This window comes from Oncorhynchus keta, chromosome 14 (genome assembly GCF_023373465.1).
Source record: "Oncorhynchus keta strain PuntledgeMale-10-30-2019 chromosome 14, Oket_V2, whole genome shotgun sequence".
NCBI lineage: Eukaryota > Metazoa > Chordata > Actinopteri > Salmoniformes > Salmonidae > Oncorhynchus > Oncorhynchus keta.
In genome coordinates this window covers 61,310,599-61,335,420 of record NC_068434.1, presented here as the reverse complement: position 1 = coordinate 61,335,420, position 24,822 = coordinate 61,310,599, and the positions used below count along the sequence as shown (strand labels likewise).

General features: G+C 42.2%; 2 protein-coding genes across 2 annotated transcripts; both read left to right on the top strand.

Moving 5' to 3' along the window:
- Nucleotides 1–17,238: 17,238 nt before the first annotated feature.
- On the top strand, nucleotides 17,239–19,983 carry pop4 (POP4 homolog, ribonuclease P/MRP subunit). Its single transcript, XM_035786776.2, has 7 exons — nucleotides 17,239–17,532; nucleotides 17,720–17,772; nucleotides 18,489–18,712; nucleotides 18,843–18,920; nucleotides 19,012–19,073; nucleotides 19,226–19,327; nucleotides 19,450–19,983. The coding sequence occupies exons 1-7, from the start codon at nucleotides 17,526–17,528 to the stop codon at nucleotides 19,584–19,586; spliced, it is 663 nt and encodes a 220-aa protein (XP_035642669.1). The 5' UTR covers nucleotides 17,239–17,525; the 3' UTR covers nucleotides 19,587–19,983.
- A 1,589-nt stretch (nucleotides 19,984–21,572) lies between these two features.
- Nucleotides 21,573–24,517, top strand: LOC118393736 (pleckstrin homology domain-containing family F member 1-like). The gene is made up of 2 exons (XM_035786770.2): nucleotides 21,573–23,008; nucleotides 23,154–24,517. Exon 2 carries the CDS (start codon nucleotides 23,173–23,175, stop codon nucleotides 24,055–24,057), a length of 885 nt encoding a protein of 294 aa, XP_035642663.1. The 5' UTR covers nucleotides 21,573–23,008; nucleotides 23,154–23,172; the 3' UTR covers nucleotides 24,058–24,517.
- The last annotated feature ends 305 nt before the right edge of the window (nucleotides 24,518–24,822 follow it).

Genomic DNA, 24,822 nt, shown 5'->3' with positions numbered 1-24,822 from the left:
TTCCCCAGAGCCAGGGACTGTATTACCCGTTCCCGCTTCCTTGTCCTCCATATCCCTGCCTTCATCCCCTGGTTCCCAGAGGGGCACCATCACGACCATCACGGCCACGCAGGCAAAGGAGACCTCCGGGTCGCTTCAAAGACTTTGTTTGTTCCCGCGGAGACGAGGGACTTTGTGGTGGGGGGGCTGTGTAAGCGACCCGCACAGACAGCTGTGTGTTATGTGTTAGGCTAGTAGGTGGTTGTGTTGTACTTACCAGTACCCAGTGTTCGCGGGGTCCGACATGCCAATCAACCTGCTATCTGCTAATCACGGGAATGCCTGGAATGTTCTGATGCCGGGCATCCTGGCGGTTGGCGGAGTGGCGTGGAGGGGGGTTGGGCAGGGGGAAGAAGCATTGGAAGTTAAGACCAGGTTTAGCCTTTGTTCTCTCTCTTACGTCTGGGCTTCACAAGAGAAGGTCATGATTGGCTTGTGGGTTATCTTGTGTTTATTTGGCGTAGGCTACGGCCAAACAGTAGCCTGTGTAAAGTTGGTTTAATAAACCGTCAATTCGTAAACTCAATCCTCTGTCTGGACCATTGTTCCTTTATGATCTAGTCAGGTCATTACAGTATGCATTTTGAAGGGGTGTGTCATCTACCATCGTTCACATCCCCCCATTCATTTCCTGAAGTTCATTTCCTGAATTTGTGAACCCTTACTCACCTCATTTTGTTATAGCATCTTTGGTCCGACAGACGATTACGTGAAACCCACAATTCATTGTATGTCAACAAACATGGCTCCACACACATAGCTGGAATAAGCTTAGCTCATCAGAATCAGTACAACCCTCAAAAAAGTATTTTACACACATAACATGTGCCCATTACAATCTATGCAAGAATCGGAATGCATGATTTATCACCGTTACTTGAAAACATGTGAATAAACAGTAAATATATCAATAATTACCACACAAAACATTTTCTGAAAGTGATTTATTGATACAAATGGCGCGTGCCGGCAGTCAATCACATTTCCTCTCACTCCCACTCTGAGCCATTCAGTGTTATTGTTTATGTATGTAGCTATTGAGATAAGCTGTAGCATTAGCGATATCTTTCAAAAGGAGACAACTCACAAACACGACAATTCTGGATATTTTTAAAAACATTGAGTATGAAAGTACGGAAGTCAGAAAGTCAGGAATTAGATTCTGACAGTGACAGTGACGAGCTGCCCCCCAGCCATTGAGAACCCTGAATCTAAGGACCCCTTGTACACTGACAAAGTCCCAGAAGACGCTGGTGGTGATGGAGGCAGACCGACAGTGGACGAAGTACAAGTGTTCTGTGGTAGCTGGAAGGCCGTCAGACATAGTAGAGACCAATCGCTATGCCTTGGAGCTACAGGAGAAGAGAGAGCCAGGAGTGGGGGGACATGTAGCTAGCAACATAAGCAGGATTGAATATAACACCATAAAGGTTATGAAATGAGTAACGTTACCTCGTGTGTCCGCGGTTAGAAGGAATATACACAAAAATATTATGTTACAGTAGAAACCACATAACACGACATGCAGAAACTAATACAACGTAATAAGGCACAACTTTGATAGAAACGCACACATTTCCAAAGTTATTATTGGTAACGAAAACAGCTATGACTGCGATGCAGGCAACAGACGGAGAATGTGAACACGTGTGTGCGGGACGGGAGATGAGCAAATGACTGCAGACTTGAACTACACAGACAATTGGGAAGTGTTTGGGTAAATTTGTCTGGGTTAGAAATGTCAAAGAAATGTATTGGTCCGCAAAAGTAAAAATTAATACTTTTATGTGAATGAATGAGGCGGAACACACCTCAATTCAAACTGTTCTTAGAAATGAATTTGAAAGTGACAAGTTGAAAACAGCCTATAAATAAAAACAGGCTGCGTGCCTTGGTTTGAGGGCAGCGCAGATTAAATGTACTGTTGCGTAACAATCACATTCTGGAATGGAGAGAACGTTCTAACATCACATGCATAAAAAAACTCACACTTGGGTGACCGTTAGAGATATTTGGCTTTTTCCACATTTTGTTACGTTACATCTTTATTCTAAAATTGATTCAATATTTTTTTTATCATCAATCTACACACAATACCCCTTAATGACAAAGCAAAAACAGTTTCTTATTAAAAAAGTTTTATGCAGAATAAAAACAGAAATACCTTAATTACGTAAATATTCAGACCATTTTTTATGAGACTCGAAATTGAGCTCAGGCGCATCCTGTTTCCATTGATCATCCTTGAGAGGTTTCTACAACTTGAATGGAGTGCACCTGTGGTAAAATAAAATGATTGGACATTATTTGGAAAGGCACACACCTGTCTATATAAGGTCCCACAGTTAACGGTGCATGTCAGAGCAAAAATCAATCCACAAGGTCGAAGGAATTAGCCGTAGAGCTCCGAGACAGGATTGTGTTGAGGCACAGATCTGGAGAAGGGTACCAACACATTTCTGCAGCATTGAAGATCCCCAAGAACAGTGGCCACCATCATTCTTAAATTGAAGAAGTTTGGAACCACCAAACTGAGCAATTGGGCAAGAAGGGTCTTGGTCAGGGAGGCGACCAAGAACCCAATTGCCACTCTGAAAGAGCTCCAGAGCTCCTTTGTGGAGGTAGGAAAACCTTCCAGAAGAACAATCATCTCTGCACTAATCAGGCTTTTATGGTAGAGTGGCTAGACTGAATCCACTCCTCAGTAAAAGGTACATAACAGCACACTAGGAGTTTGCCAAAAGGCTCTCAGACCATGAGAAACAAGATTCTCTGGTCTGTTGAAACCAAGATTGAACTCTTTTGCCTGAATGGCAAGTGTCACGTCTGGACGAAACCTGGCACCATCCCTACGGCGAAAGATGGTGGTGGTAGCATCATGCTGTGGAGATGTTTTTCAGCAGCAGGGACTGAGCGACTAGTCAGGGATTGAGGGAAAGATGAACAGAGCAAAGTACAGAGAGATCCTTGATGAAAACCTGCTCCAGAGCACTGAGGACCTCAGACTGGGATGAAGGTTCATCTTGCAACAGGACAACGACCCTAAGTACACAGCCAAGACAACACAAGAGTGGCTTCTGGACAAGTCTCTGAATGTCCTTGAGTAGCCCAGCCAGAGCCCGGACTTGAACCCAGTCAAACATCTCTGGAGAGACCTGAAAATACCTGTGCAGAGACGCTGCCCATCCAACCTGACAGAGCTTGAGAGGATCTGCAGAGAAGAATGGGAGAAACTCCCCAATTACAGGTGTGCCAAGCTTGTAGCATCATACCCAAGAAAACTCAAGGCTGATATCGCTGCCAAATGTGCTTCAACAAAGTACTGAGTAAAGGGTCTGATTACTTACATAAATGTGATATTTTATTTATTTTATTTTATTAATTATTATTATTATACATTTTATTTTTGTAAATTTGCTAACATTTCTAAAAAACGGTTTTTGCTTTGTCATTGTGGGGTATTGTGTGGAGATTAATTAAATTAATGAGGGGGGAAAAAAACTACTTAATCCATTTTAGAATAAGGCTGTAACGTAATCAAATGTGGAAAAAGTCAAGGGGTTTGAATACATTGAATGCACTGTATGCATGATATGGTATGTACTGGTCATGCAGCCGAGCCCTTTTGTACAGTCAGTTTGTTATCTTATGTTTAGCAGACCTAGATAGACCATGTGAACTCTTTCGTGGATGGTAGAGATTGAGTGGGAAATAGTCAGTGCCTGTGTTATCATAACGATTAGCAGGGCTAGTTTAAACATCAAAAAACAGTGTGTTGTGTCAATAAGATTGAGATAATTATGAAATCTTTTCCTTGGGAAAAACATTTTAACTCAAAGGAGCCCATGGATATGTTTTAAGATTGCATTCCACTCTAATGTATTTTTTAAATATTTAACCTTTGTTTAACTAGACAAGTCAGTTAATAATGACGGCCTATACCAGCCAAACCTAGACAACGCTGGGCCAATTTTGATACAGCCTGAATTGAACTTGGGTGTCTGTAATGATGGCCCTAGCACTGAGATGCAGTGCCTTAGACCGCTGCGCCACTCAGGAGCCATCTGCTTGTAAGTGTTGGAGGGGGTGGTGTTTTGGACAGTCCAAAGAGGGCCCATCTACAGGTGGTTCTTCACCCCTTGATTCATCATCTCCCCAGCCTGGTTCATCACCTCTCCGGCCCCTCTCCCCAACACCTTCTCACCAACACCCAACCCCTTCTCACCAACACCCAACCCACCGTCTCACCAACACCCAAGATTGCTGTTCACCGCCCCTCCCCATTTGATTTGATTTGGAATACATTTATTAGGATCCCCATTTGCCGACGCCAATGGCAACAGCTAGTCTCACTGGGGTCTGACACATAACGAAAAAGACATTACAGACAACATACTTTACGATTTACATATATTTAAAAACATTAACATGTAGTATGCATCTGTCACGGCTTTTGAAAGATGAGGAGCAAGAAGCAGCGTGGTGAGCGTACATTTTCTTTATTTAAATCAAAAATGATGCAGAACAAAACAATAAACACTACACCAATAAAAACCGTGAAGCTCGAAGGCTATGTGCCCTAAACAAAGTCAACTTCCAACAAACACAGGTGGAAAAAAGAGCTACCTAAGTATTGTTCTCAATCAGAGACAACGATAGACAGCTGCCTCTGATTGAGAAGCACACCCGCCATAAAACATAGAAGTAAAGAAACTAGAATGCCCACACAAGTCACACCCTGGCCTAACCAAAATAGAGAATAAAAACCTCTCTATGGCCAGGGCGTGACAGCATCTGTCAGTTACACATGCATGTCAGTACATACACACAACAAGTAGGTCACATGGGGGAGAGGCGTTGTCCCATGAAGGTGTTGCGCTATATAAGATGGAAGGGAGTTCCATGAACTCATGGCTCTGTATAATACTGTACGTTTCCTTGAATTTGTTCTGGACCTGGGGACTGTGAAAATACCCCTGGTGGCAAGTCTGGTGGGGTAGTGTGTGTGTCAGTGTTGTGTATGAGTTGACTATGCAAACCATTTGGAATTTCCAACACATGAATGAATGTTTCTTACAAAAACAACTCTTAGCCAAGGGAGACTGGCATGCAAAGTATTAATATTTGACTATATTATCAAGACTGTTTCAATGACAGCTTTTTTCCGTTCGACCTAACATTGTAAAAATCAGAAACTTTATGTCCAAAAATGATGCAGAAAAAATGTATCCATGCTTTTATTACCGTTAGACAACTGCAATGCTTTAATTTCCGGCTACCCGGATAAAGCACTAAAATAAACTTCAGTTAGTGCTAAACACAGCTGCTAGAATCTTGACTATAACCAAAAAATGTGATCATATTACCCCAGTACTAGCCTCTCTACAATGGCTTCCTGTTAAGGCTCGGGCTGATTTCAAGGTTTTACTGCTAACCTACAAAGCATTACATGGGCTTGCTCCTATCTATCTTTCCAATTTGGTCTTGCCGTACATACCTACACGTACTCTACGGTCACAAGGCCTCCTTACTGTCCCTAGAATTTCTAAACAAACAGCTGGAGGCAGGGCTTTCTCCTATAGAGCTCAATTTTTCTGGAATGGTCTGCCTATCCATATGAGAGACGCAGATCCAGCCTCGACCTTTAAGTCTTTATTGAAGACTCATCTCTTCAGTAGTTCCTTATGATTGAGTGTAGTCTGGCCCAGGAGTGTGAAGGTGAACGGAAAGGCACTGGAGCAACGAACCGCCCTTGCTGTCTCTGCCTGGCGGGTCCCCCTCTCTCCACTGGGATTCTCTGCCTCAAACCCTATTAAAGGGGCTGAGTCACTGGCTTACTGGTGCTCTTCCATGCCGTCCCTAGGAGGGGTGCATCACTTGAGTCGCCCCATGGACCTCCCAGTCGCGGCCAGCTGCGACAGAGCCTGGGCTCGAACCAAGAGTCTCTGGTGGCACAGCTAGCACTGTGATGCAGTGCCCTAGACCACTGCGCCACCCGGGAGGCCAAGAAGGGCTTTATAAATAAAGTTGACTGATATTATCCCTGATTAAAAAGAAGAGGAAGATATGCTGCTCTGTTCTGGGCCAGTTGCAGCTTAAAAAGTTATTTATTTGCAGCACTTTACCATATGTGCGTCATGACAGGAATTTAGGTCACTACTTCACAGGAGAGCCTTATGAATGTAAACTTTTTTTTAAATCAAAATGTGTTTTTTGGCAGAAATGCCATCTCGATCATGTGAACTTTCATGTGCCTTAAAAACAAACTCGTATGCCATCTGTAAATAGGAATTAAATGGTTAAATTACGAGCCTAGTTGGTTTAGCCACAGAAAAAGCCAGCAACCTTCCCGCTAGCCATAATTGACTGAGATAATGAGTGTGCTGGACATGTCGAAGAGATGAGTTTGGATTCGTCTGCCATATACCACGCTTCTGTTTAATTAAGCTGGTCAGTATGTGTCGGTAATCTTGTTTAACACGGCTTTTAAAAATATATATTGCCTAGTAAAACTGCATAAGTGTCACGCTCCACTTTCTGGAGGACCGAGTTTTGAAAACAGTGGAATTCGAGTATGATAGCTAAGGAGATGGAGAAAACACATGTCTCCAGATTACGTCTTCAAACTAAGTGCAACCATGGCACCCGTGACAGGGAGACACATCCATCCATGATGTATATGGGTAAGAAAGTCTAGCTAGCTACATTTTGGTTAGCTACCTGCAGATTCATGCAGTGTAGTAACATCAGGAGTTGGGATTATGGTTCATTGTTTACCGAGCTAGCTATGTCTTGTCTTAACCTCTTGAGTGTAGGGGGCAATATTTTGATGTTTGGATGAAAAACGTACCCAAATGAAACTGCCTATTTCTCAGGCCCAGAATCTAGAATATGCATATAATTGTCAGATTAGGATAGAAAACACTCTAAAGTTTCCAAAACTGTGAACATATTGAACTGATATTGCAGGCGAAAACCTGAAGAAGGGCCTTCTATTTTGAAAGCTCCCTGTTCCATTGCATGCCTTCCCTCCATTTAAAGGATATCAACCAGATTCCTTTCCCTATGGCTTCCACATGGTCTGAACAGTCTTTAGACATAGATTCAGGCTTTTATTCTGAAAAATGAGCGAGAAAGATCGCATCAGTGGATGGCTGGGTGCCAGCAGCGTTTTGCATGAGCGAGCAGCTTAGAGCAGACATTTTCTCTCTCTCTCCTATTGAAAATGCTACGGTACGGTTTAAATATTATCGATTATTTATTGTAAAAACAACCTGAGGATTGATTATAAAAAACGTTTGACATGTTTCTACGAACTTTACGGATACTATTTTGAATTTTCGTCGTGACCGCTCGAGCCTGTGGATTTCTGAACATAACGCGCCAACCAAATGGAGGTATTTTGGATATAAAAATAATCTTTATGGAACAAAAGGAACATTTTATTGTGTAACTGGGAGTGCATACATCCAAAGATCATCAAGGGTAAGTGATTAATTTTATTGTTTTTCTGACTTTCGTGACCAATCTACTTTGCTGCTAGCTGTTTGTAATGTTTTGTCTGCTGAGAGAGATGTCCTTACGTAAACGCTTGGATAGCTTTCGCCTGAAAAGCTTTTTTGAAATCTGACACGCCAGGTGGATTAACAAGCTAAGCTGTGTTTTGCTATATTGCACTTGTGATTTAATGAAAATTAAATATTTTTAGTAATTTAATTAGAATTTGGCGCTCTGCAATTCAACAGATGTTGACGAAAAGGATCCCGCTAAAGGGATTGGTGCGCCAAGAAGTTAACAAAAGACTCCACTATGCAAGTAACCATTTCGGGTGCGTTCATAAATTCAGTCTGGCCATCTACTCAGATTTCAGAGTACTCTCGTCTGAGTGTGCCAGAGCGCAGAATAACTGATGAATATAAAAACGCTCAACACCCGTTGAATATGGCCGGTATGTCTGTAAATGTTGGCAAAAAAAGCGTAATTAAATTGTTGCCAGTAGCACAGTTACAGTCACCAACACTTTGGATAACATGAAAACAGCCTAACCAGCTCTGCAAGGGAGAGTAAAATGGTCCGAGTTTGGGTAGGGGCTAAAGCTTAAGAGGGTGTGAACCATGCTGAATGGGTGTAGACAAAGAAGAGCTCTCCAGTATGTACCAAAACATTCAAAGGCCATTTTCTTAAAAGTTTATCAACTTTCAAAGCATAATTACATAAAAAACACAATTTCAAATTTTGTAACATAAAACCGAATCAAGGCAGTCGGTCACATATGACTGGACAGTAATCAAGATAAGATAAAACTGAAGGCTGCAGGACTTGCTTTGTTAAGTGTGGTGTCAAAAAAGCAGAGCATCTATTGCATTTATTACAGACCTCTCCCAATCTTTTGGGAAACTATTGACTCTACATGGTTTGACCATGACAGTTTACAATCTAAGGTAACACCAATTGAATCTCCTGAACTGTTCAACAGCCACACCATTCAGCTGAGGTCTAGAATTTAGGAAATGATTTGTACCAAGTACAACGCTCTAAGTTTTAGAGATGTTCAGGACCACCCATTCCAAAACTGACTGCAAGGATTTCAGTGACTTCCTTTCCTGTGCTTGCTGATGCGTATATGGTTGAATCATCAGCATACATGAACAGACATGCTTTGTTTAATGCCAGTGGCACATCATTGGTAAAAGTAGAAGGCCTAGAGAGCTGCCCTGTTGTATACCACACTTTACATGTTTGACATTAGAAAAGTTTCCACTAAAGAAAACCCTTTAAGTTATATTAGACAGTTAGCACTGAATCAACGATATGACAGAGGATGAAAAGCCATAATACATACTTTTTCTCAACAACAGGTAATGGTCAATAATATCAAAGGCTGCACTGAAATCTAACTGTACAGCTCACACAATCTTCTTATTATCAATTTCTTTCAACCAATCATCAGTCATTTGTGTCAGTGCAGAACATGTTGAGTGCCCTTGTCACGAACGTCGCCCGTGTCACGACCAATGCGCAGTGTGATAAGTGTCCATATTTTATAATAAAATAACTGAACACTGAACAAAACAACAAAACTACAAATGAACAGTCCTGAACGGTGATGAAAAAACACTAAACAGAAAATAATCACCCACAAAACACAGGTGGGAAAAGGCTACCTAAGTATGATTCTCAATCAGAGACAGCGAACGACACCTGCCTCTGATTGAGAACCATACCAGGCCAAACACATAAACACAACATAGAAAAAAGAACATAGACTACCCACCCCAACTCACGCCCTGACCAAACTAAAACAAAGACATAACAAAGGAACTAAGGTCAGAACGTGACATTACCCCCCTCCCAAAGGTGCGGACTCCGGACGCAAAACCTGAACCTATAGGGGAGGTTCTGGGTGGGCGTCTGTCCGCGGTGGCGGCTCTGGCGCGGGATGTGGACCCCACTCCACCATAGCCTTGGCCCACTTAATTGGCGCCTTGGGAGGGGCGACCCTCGCCGCCGACCTCGGACTGGTGACCCTTGCCATGGGTCCCGAATGGACGGGAGATTCCGGCAGCATCGGACAGGCGGGAGACTCCGGCAGCGCCGGAGTGACGGGCGGCTCTGGCAGCTCCTGACTGATGGGCAACTCTGGCAGCTCCTGACTGACGGGTGACTCTGGCAGCTCCTGACTGACGGGCGGCTCTGGCAGCTCCTGACTGACGGGCGGCTCTGGCAGCTCCTGACAGACGGGTGACTCTGGCAGCTCCTGACGGGCGGCTCTGGCAGCTCCTGACTGACGGGTGACTCTGGCAGCTCCTGACTGACGGGTGACTCTGGCAGCTCCTGACTGACGGGTGACTCTGGCAGCTCCTGACTGACGGGCGACTCTGGCAGCTCCTGACTGACGGGTGACTCTGGCAGCTCCTGACTGACGGGCGGCTCTGGCAGCTCCTGACTGACGGGTGACTCTGGCAGCTCCTGACTGAAGGGCGATTCCGGCAGCTCCTGACTGACGGGCGGCTCTGGCAGCTCTTGACTGACGGGTGACTCTGGCAGCTGCTGACTGACGGGCGGCTCTGGCAGCTCCTGACTGACGGGCGGCTCTGGCAGCTCCTGACTGACGGGCGGCTTTGGCAGCTCCTGACTGACGGGCGGCTCTGGCAGCTCCTGACAGACGGGCGGCTCTGGCAGCTCAGGACAGACAGGCGGCTCTGGCAGCTCAGGACAGACAGGCAGACCTGAAGGGAGGAGACGGAGAGACAGCCTGGTGTGTGGGGCTGCCACAGGACCCACCAGGTTAGGGAGACCTACAGGAGGCCTGGTGCTTGGAGGAGGCACCGGATGGACCGGGCTGTGGAGGAGCACTGGAGCTCTGGTGCGCAGCCTTGGCACTACTCCTCCAGGCTGGATGACCATTTTCACCCGGACCATCCAGAGTGCAGGCACAGGTTGAACCGGGCTGTGGGTGAGCACTGGAGATCTGGTGCATACCACTTGCACCTCTCCCTTAGGCTCAATACCTACATTCACCCGGCATGGGCGGAGCGCAGGCATAAGACGCACTGCACCCTCCCAGCGCCCTGGAGACACAGCACGCAGCGCCGGCGAACGAACGACACCTGCCTTGGATTGAGAACCATACCAGGCCAAACACATAAACACAACATAGAAAAAATAACATAGACTACCCACCCCAACTCACACCCTGACCAAACTAAAACAAAGACATAACAAAGGAACTAATGTCAGATCGTGACAGCCCTTCTCTATAAGCATGCTGAAAGTCTGCTGTTCATTTGTTTACAGAGGAATAGCATTATATTTGGTCAACAAATACAACAAAAAACAAAAAATTAACAGTTTGCTAAAAGTTGGCAGCAAGCTGATAGGTCTGCTGTTAGAAACAGCAAAGGCCGCTAAACCACTCTTGGGTAGTGGAATGACTTTGGCTTCCGTCCAGGCCTGAGGACAAAGAATTTCCTCTAGGCTCAGATTAAAGATTTGACAGATAGGAGTGGCTATAGAGTCATCTACCATCCTCAGTACCTTTCCCTCTAAGTTGTCAATCCCAGGAGGATTGTCATTAGTGATCGATAACAATCATTTTTCCACTTCTCCCACACTACCTTTACAAAAGTCAAATGTACAATGCCTCTATTATTAGTTTTTTAATGCATTAGTACAATGGCTCACTGTTCGTTGTTGGCAATTCCTTTCTAAGTTTGCCCACTTTGCCAATGAAGTAATCATTCAAATATTTGGCAACATCAAATGGTTTTGTGATGAATAAGCCATCTGATTCAATGAAAGATAGTTGAATTTGGCTTTTTGCCCATCATTTCATTTAAAATTCAATAATTCTTTATATCATTGATCTTTGCTTCATAACTTAACAGAGCTTGAGAAAATCTGCAAGGAATAATGGGAAAAAACAAAACAAATCCCGATCTGCAAAGCTGATACAGACATACCCTAGACGACTCAAATCTGTCATCGCCGCCAAAGGTTCTTCTACAAAGCATTGGCTCAAGACTTGTGTAATGAGACGTTTCTGTATTTCATTTTCATTTTCTATAAAAGTTTAATATATTTCTACAACCATGTTTTCACTTTGTCATTATGGGGTATTGTGTGTAAATGGGTCGGATAAATTATGTTTTTTATCCATTTTGAATTCTGTAACACAAGAAAATGTGGAATAAGTCAAGGGGTATGAAAACTTTTTGAAGGCCCTGCATCTTCCATCACTTCTTCATCAGTATTGCTGTCACAGAAATGCAGGGCTCTAAAATGAACCAATGGGAATTCTTATGTGAGCAGGTAGTTAACAAAACACCCTCTACTTGGTGCTACATTTGAAGAATTCCTCAAAGACAAAACCACTGACTTTTATAGCCAGACACATGGTTATACATTTTTATTTTGCTTGTCAGGGAGATTTGTTCGGCTCATTCATTGTGACAGACATTTGAGTCCTCCTAAATCATTGAGGACCTTGGATATCAAGCTTTAAATGATTTAGACATTTTTACATGTGATTAATAGTGTCAATTACGGCCCTATTCAATATGCCGAGATTTTAGTTTTTTTTTAGCTTCCAATTACATTCTGCTCTTAGTTCTACCATAGTTCTTGGGATACTGTCTGGAAGCCTATGGCTATGTGCTTTTCTTTTGTAGGGGAACATACAGTATACTCTTAGAAAAAAAGGGTTCCAAAATGGTTCTTCAGCTGTCCCAATTGGAGAACCCTTTTTGGTTCCAGGTAGAAAGAACCCTTTTAGGTTCTAAATAGAAGAAAAAAAATGTAAAGAGTGTATGTGGGCACACATTCCTTTTTTATTTAGTAGACACAATTACTCCGATAGATTTGCAGTCCCTACAGCTATGTATTTCCCATTCAATGACCAAACCCCAACAGTGGTATTATTAGCCGTCTGTTCTACGCAACTGAGCTACCTCGCTTCTAAGCAAGTGTAAAAACCTGGAGGAGAGAACAACTAAGTGTAAAGAAGAGTAAAGGTCAGTGAAGCCCAGCAGAGCTGCAGAGGCTGAGGTGAATTAAAACTAACCTTCACAATAACACATCAGAGCACAACAGTGGAGGACAGCTCTAATCTCCCAGGTATCCGGCTAGTCAAAAAGGCCCATGTGAGAATCCCCTCCTACCAAGTGCCAATATGAATTTTAAGAACAGTCAAATCAATAGTCAAATCATGACTTAATTCTCACGTCCTAGGGCATAAGCCAGAGGCCAATCATTTAGTCTTTAAATTGAAAAGAAACAGACACAAGAATACAAAGTCAGTCAGCTAGATAAGCGCAACAGGGGTTGAGTAAAGATGCTGAACATCTTTTGACGGCCTCCTTCATAATATTTGCTGGAGTACATTGAGACTCCCGAAACTAGAAGAAACACACAAGTGCAGGAGAACAGGTATCAGGGGAGCAGAAAGCTGGTGGGCATAACATAGGCTTAGTGCACTTCATTGCCCAACAACAGCCTATTGATGCTTCACTGAAATTGAGTCTTTAAAATAAAAAGTAATCTAGCTTTTCTAAATTGTTCTGTCACTCTGAAACTAAAACAGCATGCTTGTTGAGGAGGGGGGATTATCACTGTTGGGGCATAAGACTACAAAGAGACTCTCTCGCCAGCAAAAAAAGATGACTATAATTGTAGAATATCTGTCTGGTATAATTTGTGTGGATGCCATTTTAATTTATTTGAAAATGCTATACATCTTTGCTATTTTAGGAGCAGGATGCATGTTCATGTCTTATGGAGAATAACTACCTAGCTAAACATTCAAAATATGACTCACTCAAGTATCAGCTTCCTAAATATTGTGACAACCCTTCATATTAAGCCTCTTCACGAATTAGTCTAGTTGTAGGGTAGCCAACTACACAACTCCTCGATTTACGATGAAGGTGAGCTGCTGCTAGTATGAGTGGACTGGAGCTCCGATGTCACATAAAATTAAATTTTTATAAAAAAAAAACTGATTTCAGCACCCAAATTACGCATAACAACGGCGTGTGTAATTGCAGGCTATTCTTTGAGTGCTGAAATCAGTAATTTTATTTCAAAAATCTAGAGGATTGAAATACTGCTCATTTTTAATAACTGCTAGTTTTTCGTCAGCATGGTAGGCTAGCTAATGTTTAAGTAGTCCATTGGATCAGAGATTTGGTAATAATGACAAGATACCTATGTCTCCACCCTAACAATGGGATTTGTTGTACACAGAGTGGAGCAGCGGGCTGTCAAGCTTGCCTATTCCTCTCTTTGGATTGGTGGATAAAACCTTTTTAATATTCAATGTGGGGTGTTGAAGTCAACAGCCTGTATTCAATGGAGAGAGATGCTATGCTACTAGCCTCATGTCATGAATATACATAGCCATCGAGACAACTCCGATATGAAGTTTTATGTCACGCGTCCTACTCATATCAGTACACTCGTAACAAACTAAGCATTACAAAACTTCTATTAGATAAAAAAAAAACTTTACGTAGCAAATAAGCAATTAAATTTTTTGTTGACCAAATTCAACACTCATTGACCTCCATACAAAAACTCCTCACTTGGTGAGCGAAAGAAACTAAACAACGCCACCTGCTGGAGAAGACAGATTTTTGGCCCAGTTATCAGGCTGACGGAACAACTAGCAATCATAAAACACTAGCAGTATTTCAATCTTCTCGATTTGTCAGTTGGGATAATGGGACAATTAGCCATATCTGGCGCCAGCTCTGCACTGTCCTGATCGTGGCACAGCCACGTTCTATGGAGCAAGATACTTGCCAAAAGGTTGACCATACATATCGTTAGGATCGCAAGAAAATCCATACGTAAATTGTTAGGATCGTAAGAAAAGCCATGCGTGAAACATGAACGTACAAGTGAAATATAATCTGTGAACATACAAACACCATGTTATGATTACGGACTAACATTTTAGGCTTGAACAAATCTTGTGTTGCAATTCTGACGTACAATAATACCTTTCAGAGTTTTGGCAGTTTCATCTCACCAGCAAAATAGATACAGTATCCTGCACGTTTTCAGGTTAAAAGTCTCCATTCTCAGGGTGCAGTGGTTAAGGGCGCTGTATTACAGCGCCATCTGTGCCACCAGAGACTCTGGGTTCGCGCCCAGGCTCTGTCGTAACCGGCCGCGACCGGGAGGTCCGTGGGGCGACGCACAATTGGCCTAGCGTCGTCCGGGTTAGGGAGGGGTTGGCCGGTATGGATATCCTTGTCTCATCGCGCACCAGCGACTCCTGTGGCGGGCCGGGTGCAGTGAGCGCTAACCAAGGTTGCCAGGTGCACGGTGTTTCCTCCGACACATTGGTGCGGCTGGCTTCCGGATTGGATGCGCGCTGTGTTAAGAAGCAGTGCGGCTTGGTTGGATTGTGTATCGGAGGACGCATGACTTTCAACCTTCGTCTCCCCCGAACCCGTACGGGAGTTGTAGCGATGAGACAAGATAGTAGCTACTAAACAATTGGATACCACGAAAATGGGGTAAAATTAAAACAAACAAAAAAACAAAACAAAAAAAAGTCTCCATTCTCTATTGCCTCTCAGTTGGTTTACTTTACATTTAGATAGCAAATGTAATGGATTTGTTTGCCAGCACAAGACTAGATAGCACTAGCCGTATTATGCCTACAACAGTGAAGTTTGAGTCCACTAGGTGTATATCTACAGCATGAGCATAGCTCTAGGAGACGTGGACATCCCCATGCAAGCATCTTGTCTTATCATTTTGGTTACTTTTGAAAATGTGATATATCAGCTTGCAAACAATGTAAAAATAAATATATATCATTGCATTAATAAAGCCACAAACAAACGTGGTCTCTTTTTTGGTTTCTTGAGTAAGGCATCTCCAAAATGCAGGTGTTCCACCCTAACTCAGTGTATTCTGTGGTGGTGGGGCAAGCCAGCAGAAAATATGGAGCGTTGCGCCGTGATTGGCTCAGTGTTGGGACCGAGAGACTGAAAAACAGCTTCTATCTCAAGGCCATCAGACTGTTAAACAGCCACCACTAACATTGAGTGGCTGCTGCCAACACACTGTCATTGACACTGACCCAACTCCAGCCACTTTAATAATGGGAATTGATGGGAAATGATGTAAATATATCACTAGCCACTTTAAACAGTGCTACCTTATATAATGTTACTTACCCTACATTATTCATCTCATATGCATACGTATATACTGTACATCATCGACTGCATCCTTATGTAATACATGTATCACTAGCCACTTTAACTATGCCACTTTGTCTACATACTCATCTCATATGTATATACTGTACTCGATACCATCTACTGTATGCTGCTCTGTACCATCACTCATTCATATATCCTTATGTACATATTCCTTATCCCCTTACACTGTGTATAAGACAGTAGTTTTGGAATTGTTAGTTAGATTACTTGTTGGTTATCACTGCATTGTCGGAACTAGAAGCACAAGCATTTCGCTACACTCGCATTAACATCTGCTAACCATGTGTATGTGACAAATACAATTTGATTTGATTTGATTTGTTCTGTCACTCATTGTGACACTACGTCACCGCCAAGTCTATGGGTAGAGCTAGAAAATTCTAGCCCCTTGGGTGCTGCCATAGAGTTACATTAGAAGTGCCATTGGCCACAGATAAAATGAAGTCAAATCAAGTTGTATGTACAGTAGCTTTGATTGGCGGCCTATGCATATTTGTAAACAACAGCTGGTGCACAAAATCTAAGGAAGTCTCAAGGTTTTGCTCACCTGAGGTAGAGTATATCATGATAAGCTGAAGACCACACTATGTGAAACCAGATGGAAAACAACTCTGGAGCACCTTTACACCACACACAGAAACCCATACAAGCTCTCCCTTCGCCCTCCATTTGGCAAATCTGACCATAATTCTATCCTCTTGATTTCCTGCCTAGAAGCTAAAACTAAAACAGGAAGCACCATTGACTCAGTCAATAAGAAAGTGGTCAGACAAAGCAGATGCTAAACTACAGGACTGTTTTGCTAGCACTAATGAAGCTGCCAGTTTGCTCTGTTCTGTGAAGGGAGTAGTACACAGCGTTGTACGAGATCTTCAGTTTCTTGGCAATTTCTCGCATGGAATAGCCTTCATTTCTCAGAACAAGAATAGAATGATGTGTTTCAGAAGAAAGTTATTTGTTTCTGGCCATTTTGAGCCTGTAATCGAACCCACAAATGCTGATGCTCCAGATACTCAACAAGTCTAAAGGCCAGTTTTAATGCTTATTTAATAAGTACAGCAGTTTTCAGCTGTGCTTACATAATTGCAAAGGGGTTTTCTAATGATCAATTAGCCTTTTAAAATGATAAACCTGGATTAGCTAACACAATGTGCCATTGGAACACAGGAGTGAGGGTAGCTGATAATGGGCCTCTGTACGCCTATGTAGATATTCCATAACAAAATTGTTGTTTCTAGCTACAATAGTCCTTTATGACATTAACAATGTCTACACTGTATTTCTGATCAATTTGATGTTATTTTAATTGACAAAAAAAACAAAAAAAGTTTTTCTTTCAAAAACAAGGACATTTCTAAGTGACCCCAAACGTTTGGGGGGGGGGGTGCTACCCTACTTCACGCGGCTATGACCGTAAGCGGTGCGTGTTAATGTTCAGACCAAGCATTAGGGTTCTTTAACAAAACACCCCCATACAGAAGACGCCTTCCTCCAATGACTCTTATGTGTAATGTAATGGAACAAATAGTCATGATCAAGGGCTAGGTTTACGGTAGGAGCGTCTCAAGGATCCCATATAGCAATAGCCATAGCCTCTCGCCGGCCGAAGTCAGTGTTGCAGCTGTGCGCCTGCGTACGGTAGTCCCATGTGTTGTGAATACATGCATTGTCAAAGTTGAGTGCAAGCTAGATATTTTACAACTGGAGCTGTGGCTTCTACAGACATACTTGCGTACCAGTTGGAATATGGAGAGTGAGTATCCTAACCTGTCTTTTTTTAAACGAACTATTACTCACATGAATCCATTCGTTGTTCATTATTTAAAGATTAGCTAGCTACACGTTTACGAACGTTAGCATATGTGTTGTTCCTAGCTACATCTCACAACATTAGCTAAAATGCTAACTGATAACGTAGCATGTGTTCTCTAATCTTCTAGGACTCGTGCAGGCCAGCCTACCTCCTGATCAGGGACACATTCTGGGTATAGTGGTGGGTATCCTACGGTGCTGTTGTGATACTGTCGTGTTCGCTATCATTATGTAGCCAGGAATTAGGTTGGACACAACCTGAGACAGTCATTTATATAAAGCCTTCCACTGCAACTAGGTAGTCTGCTGTTAGGATCTAATCACAGACACTCTTTAACATATTCACCATTATAAACTGGGTGGTTCGCAAACGAACCAACAGAATGAACGACCAGCCGGCTTGGGTAGCAGCCCTAGATTTGTGTTGGAACTATATCTTGTGGCAGGATGGAATAGTATGAGTAAATTCATACTATGTCAGTCATTATTTGAATATGTTGGTAACCCGTTGTATAAAAGTGATATTTCAAAGCCAGTGTTTGGAGGATATAATGGCATGGTTTGCCGGGCCTTCTACTAATATATCCTTCAAACACCAGCTTCTCAGGCATTATCACTTAAATATGTTGTCACATAGCCTAACTGTTTTCAGTTGTGCAGACAAGCTAGTTACATAGCCTAACTAGCCTGTTAGTTATAGCTGGTCCTTCTGTAGCTCAGTTGGTAGAGCATGGCGCCAGGGTAGTGGGTTCGATCCCCGGGACCACCCATACGTAGAATGTATGCACACATGACTGTAAGTTGCTTTGGATAAAAGCGTCTGCTAAATGGCATATATTATTATATATTATTATAGTTGTCTCGTGATGGGATATGTCTGTTCTGGTGCCCATACAGTCTCAGAGTGATAAGCAGGCGGAGATGTTCACAAATGGCTTTCTGAAGAACAGTTTACCGGGTATGAGCAAGAAGGAAATTGGCGACTTCATGCTTCACAAGGCTGTGGTTCTAAAGTATGCGAAAAAGGAGAAGAAAAAGAAAAACAAAAAGAGAGCCAAGGGTCTCAATGCTAAACAAAGGAGAGAGATGAAGGTCTTTCAGCTGAAACCAGAGCACCAAAAGTTTGTACATGCTTTTTCCTTGTAGTAGGACTAAATATGTTGTTTATACTTCTCTGACATGTTAGAGGTTTACATCCTAATACGGCGTATTTATTTTTTTACACGCTTATTATTATTTTTATCTCTGCAGATATGAGCTTTTCTTGCCCTTGCATGAGCTATGGGAACAGTACATCAGAGATCTGTGCAACGGATTGAAACCAGAGAGGTAAGAAAAGCATTTTGTTTGGTTCATGTAGGACAAAGCTTTTTGTATGGCTAGAATGTTAAATCCTAATAACGTGACATCTACGTTGAAGCAACCCACAGACAATTCAGCAGAGGCTGTTGAAGGCTGATTTTCACGGTGCCATTCTTACAGGTGAGAGTTGGTTTATTTGGTCCAAAAACGTTTGCTGTTACTGTCACTAATCGATGCCAGTCTTCAGGATCTTAATTAGCACATCTATGGCACATTGTATATATATTAATGTGTATGTAATGATCACCAATGTTTTTGCGTGTGTGAAACAGTGGCCAGGTCCAAATGCCCCTCGTATGTAGGCACCACAGGAATCCTAGTGCAGGAGATGAAACATGTCTTCAAAATCATCACAAAGGAGGATAAACTGAAAGGTTTGTACGCCACATTTCAGTACCTTTTTGTTTAGGTACTCGTTAAGTCTGCTGTTATTGAACTGTTTTTCAACTGCCAAACTGCCATTCTATTGTTTTCCTTATCTCTCCTTCTTCTGCAGTCATACCGAAGCGAAACAGTGTGTTTGCTGTGGAGATCGATGGCTTTGTCTCCCATATCTACGGTAGCAAGTTTGAACTCCGCTCAAGCGAGCGATCCGCAAAGAAATTTAAAGTCAAAGGAACCATAGACCTGTGATCCTGTTGGAGTGTAGTAATGAGACTGAGCTCAGAGGCTCAAAGGACAGAGAAGTAAACAACTCCTGTCAGGATCTATAATAAGGACTATCACCATCTTCAATTTTATTTTCAAGTCATACGCGAACCTCGGCTTCTGTTTTTGATGCAAGTCCTGTTCTATAGCATTTTATACTGTGGCAAAGACAGAAGACCTGACAAACTCAAAGCAATCAGAACATAGTTGTGATTAGAGAGCATTTGTGTTGGTATTTTTTTTTTGTAAACGTGTCCATTGATTGGTCAATGATTTAATTGTAAATACATTGATCTGTTTTGAGCAACACGACCTATGTCCACAAGGTGGCACTAAATCAATCTGCTTCAATGTATGTACAATAAACATATCTATCTCTATACACTGTTGTCAAATGACAGATTACATTTCCTTGATCACCTAGTTTGAAGTAACACAATGAGTTACAATACAATGATACTACTATGTGGAAACTGAAAATGTGCCTGTCTTTGGTATGCAAGATGCTTAATTTCCTGATAATTTGGGAATTTCCTAGTTGCTCAACTTTTTATGAGGTACCTGTTGTATATTGTTGGTTTGGATGTTGTTTTATCAATTGAAGTGGCGTAGATACTAAACATTGCTGACCTGAAATTTTCATTTGGTAGTTGAGTTGCATTGACAAGTAGGTATCTCTGTTGGCGTTTGGATTGCTCATATTTGTTTCTTAACCATGAGTGTGATTTTGTCAACTTTTTATGCTATTACAATAATACCAACTGAGTAATTGAATTTATATATATATTTTTAATCAATTTAATAGACAAAGCATTTGCTGTCTGTTTTGTAAAATATTGTAACATTTTATTTCCCTCATTTTCCAGTAAAAAGCCTATCCCTGTTCTAAGTAGTGTGCTGATGCATGAGATACTTTGTTTTTTGGGCAGATGGTGTGTATGAGACTGACTGGAAGGGAACCACTTATTGTCATCACTTCCTTCTTCACTGGGACTTCAAATATGCTTTCTACTTTCTTTTCACAGGGTGTAAGGTCTTGGTCAAGAGGGCTGGTGAATCAGTCCGTGCAATGCAACACATGCGTCTATGACCTCATTTGATGCTGCAAAAAGCATACATTTTTATTCAATCTTGTATATATTCAAGTCCACTGTTTCTAGCATGCATGTGCTATGTTTATTTGTTCAGCCCTGGTGACTTGTCATTCCATGCTAAATAGCCATACTGGGGCATATTGTGTTCCCTCATAACAAACACACAGGATGCACATTAACCAGATTTCACAATTCTTTTGTTCTACTTCTGTATTCTTGTAAAGCGTAGAGCTTGTTGGAAATCTGTCATATTTCTCATGGTATAATGGCTGGAAAGAGTATTCCTTGAAACAATGTCTTAATCTTTTTCTCCACCTGTACAGTCTTTGCTGTATTCTGCCCAACCAGACAGACAAAATTGGGGTTGTTTAAATGTTGGTTGTTGACAGTCAGTTGATGATGGTCTGTTTTAAAAATAGAATGCCTTTTTGATAAACATCAGGCACAGTTCAACTGTACTTTCATGTAGTGTTTTTTTCTACTGAAAAAAGGCCAAACTTGTTAGCTGTAACAACTCTTGCACCTAGTTCAATGATACACACGTTTGAGCTAACACAACACAATTACATTGTTTACTCATTCTTAGTTGTGATAGTTGTGTTTAAAGAAGATATGGCCTCTGAAAATGACACTTAGTGCATTTGCTTTTTTAATCTGCGTGTTCCATCATAAGGTGGCCTGAGAAGATCACTTGTGATTGTGAAGTCATTAAATGTTTTCAATGCTTCCCTATCAGAAGTTGGTCTTTGTGTAGGCCTATGTCCTAGTTTAAACAACATTCCATAAGAGTGATCCAACAACAGAACACTTTCTCATACTACCGAATATTTGTGGTTTTCCCCAGAGCGAGTGTCTGATCAACATGCAGCAAAATCATTTGTGATTTTCCATTCAATGCTGCTTTTCAATTATAGCAAGTTCATTGTTTTGTTTTTCAGCTGCAACCATTAGCTAGTATCACTAACCGTCATTATGTTACTATAATTTATAGCCATGTGATTTTTTTCCTATCATTATATTGTTATTCATATTTCTGCTTAAAGCTGGAATCCTTGGTTGCTACGTACATTTTTGGACCTATAAATGGATGATAAACTGAACGGGTTATGGTAGTAGGTGCCAGGTGCACCGGTTTAAGTGTATCAAGTACTGCACATTGCTGTGTTTTTCACTCCAGTTTCCTGTGTTTTATCAAGAATGGTCCATCAAAAGAAGGTGTAACTCAGTATTAGGAATGTGTTCCAAATGTTTTGTACGCCTCAATTCAGCAGGGCATGGACTCGACAAGGTTTCAAGTGTTCCACATGATGCTGGCCCATGTTGACTCCAATGCTTCCCACAGTTGTGTCAAGTTGACTGGATGTCCTTTGGGTGGTGGACCATTCTTGATACACACGGAAAACGGTTGATTCTGAAGAACCCAGCAGCATTGCAGTTCTATGCAAATAGTCTGGGTAGCCATTTGATTAGCTGTTCAGGAGTCATATGACTTGGAGGTAGAAGCTGTTAATACTTTTGGACCTAGACTGATTGAAGTGGATTGAACAAGTGACATCAATAAAGGATCCTAGCTTTCACCTAGATCTACCTGGTCAGTCTGTCATGGAAAGAACCGTTCTTAATGTTTTGTACACTCATATCCATTGATTCTTGAAGAATTATAAATGCCACATGAGCTTAGGTTAACTGTTTTTTACTCCAGTGTTTGTAAACATTGTACATGTAAACAAACACCGTATAGCCTCAAAACATGGTTCAAAAACATGTTGATATCATGGATGATCAGTCCTTGCATCCATAGCTCTCTCTATGAATGTGAGAGTGTTTACATTTCTCCAAGGCCCATCCCTCAGCTTTTTACCAAAACACTGGCGGGAAGACAGCTTTATTATTGTTTCAATTAAGGATGCTAGCTCTAATGCTGTCCAACAGGGGTTTTCCTGTATTCATAGTCCTAGTCATAGAATTTGCATTTACAATACTTGTATTTACTGTAATTTAACAGGATCTCTATGCCCCGAGTCACATCCCGTCATGTTTTGGAATCTGGTCTTGCCTGTTTTCCTTCTTTCTAATTGCTCTCTCTCTCTCCGTCAAGTTGTTTTGGAACTCCCCATGCTGTGCGACTCAACAGGAAATGTGAGTTTCACATATAAAGGACCTCTTGTGGCAACTCACTCTTCATTACAGAAACTACTACTTGACACTGACAAAACCTACTGTATGGTGGTGAAACGGGAACTAAGCGATTTACTACCGAGACACAAACTGCTGCAGCCTAAACAAGATATTAATCACAAAACAGAGTAAAAGGTACAATTTACTATTTTTCACTATACATTTATTCGATCATTAGTGACATAGGCCTACCATTTTGTCTCATGTGTAAACTTAATGTAATTTTATTGTTATTTACATTGTATTTACAATTTGTGAATGTTTTGTGAATTTCCTGTAGTGTTGTAATCCAGCTCATCATGGTGGACCAGCTGGCTTTCACGCAAGAGAACAGAGAGAGGATCCAGGCAGTGGAGAACTCCTTTGGCCCCTCTGGGAAGTCCCTGTTCAGACCTGGCCGGGTCTTGATAGGCGAGGGGCGGCTGATGAAGCTGTGTCGACGCCGCCCACAGCCCAAAGTATTTTACTTGTTTAATGACATTTTGGTCTACGGTAGCATCATCCTTCATGGACACTGGCACAAGAACCAGCAGATAATCTCCCTGGAGGATATCCAGCTAGAGGACCTGGAGGACGGGGTCAGCATGGAGAACCAGTGGCTGATCCGCACCCCACGGAAGTCATTTTACGTGTCAGCCGCCTCTGCTGAGGAGAAGCATGCCTGGATGAAGCACATCGAAGACTGCAAGTTCAAGCAGCTGCAGCATGCCGGCTGCCAGCCCGGATGCACCTTCGCCACCACCTGGATCCCTGACCGGGCGTCCGCCATCTGCATGCGCTGCTCTCAAACGTTTCGGGTCAACAAACGTCGCCACCACTGTCGTCGCTGCGGCTTCGTCGTCTGCAACACCTGCTCCAAGAACCGGGCCGTAATCTGCCACATCTCTACTAAGCCTGTGAGGGTATGTCGACTGTGTCACCTCAGTCTCCAGGACCATGGGGCGCTGACCCAGGACAAGGTGCGTTCACGGGGGGACAGTGATGGGAGGAACTGCTCTGATGAATACGAACTGGTCATGCCTGAGTACGAGGCGACTATCGACAATGAGGTAGATGAGCGGGTAGATGACCACGCACCACACAAGTGGGTTGAGTCTCAGATCAACTCTTGGTCCCCGTATAACTATTTAAAACCGCAACATCAAAGTCCCAATCTCACTGGCTTGTCAAGCCACTTGACTTGACTTGAATTGGACTTTTGGACAATGTGAGAGGACACTGACAAGTATTTACTGAATGAGTATGTGGTGAAGAAGTGTCAAATCAAGACGTTACATGATCACATGTAATCAGAAATATTGTGCAAATATGAACACTACTGGATCAATATATTCCTGTTAATATACCTTTGAGTGTATTGGGGGGCTTATTTGTGTGATCCGTTTGATAAATGTTAACCTGTATTATGCATGGTTGACTGTCCATTATACACACACGCAGTATCTTTGTTTACATGAAATATTTTGCACTGAATACTTTTATATTCATCCTATACTTATCTTCTCTAAAAAAAAAGGCATGTTGACTAAGATAACGTGCCCATATTATGTGTACCTGCAATTATAACTCTAAATGACAACGACCTATACTCGTTTATCACATTCACATCAACCATTTACCTATAAAATAAAACATATTTTGATAGCAACCTTTTGTCATCCTTGTCCCGAACACCTGGTAAGACTGCTTTGTTGACCTCCAAACAGCTGTAATCAAACTATTAAGTGCTTAGTGTTACAAAAGTCCAGCAGACACATGAAACAGTCCTGGGGTATCAGGTGCAGTAAATAAGCCTTCAGAGAAAGTTCTTCCGTCACTTGATTTTCCTAACTCTAGTGTTGTCATTGGCAATACTCAGGCCAACTGCCAATGACATTTTGGAAAGAACATTCAAATGCAACATATCATCCCCATATTGTTTTTATTTACTTTTTTTTGCACACCAGTGT

Excerpts from the sequence above, each read along its gene's own strand:
- pop4 (XM_035786776.2), top strand. Across the intron at positions 17,773-18,488 it reads GACACATTCTGGGTATAGTG|TCTCAGAGTGATAAGCAGGC; the intron begins GTGGGTATCCTA and ends GTGCCCATACAG. Across the intron at positions 18,921-19,011 it reads AACGGATTGAAACCAGAGAG|CAACCCACAGACAATTCAGC; the intron begins GTAAGAAAAGCA and ends TCTACGTTGAAG.
- LOC118393736 (XM_035786770.2), top strand. The coding sequence starts at position 23,173 with ATGGTGGACCAGCTGGCTTTCACGCAAGAGAACAGAGAGAGGATCCAG.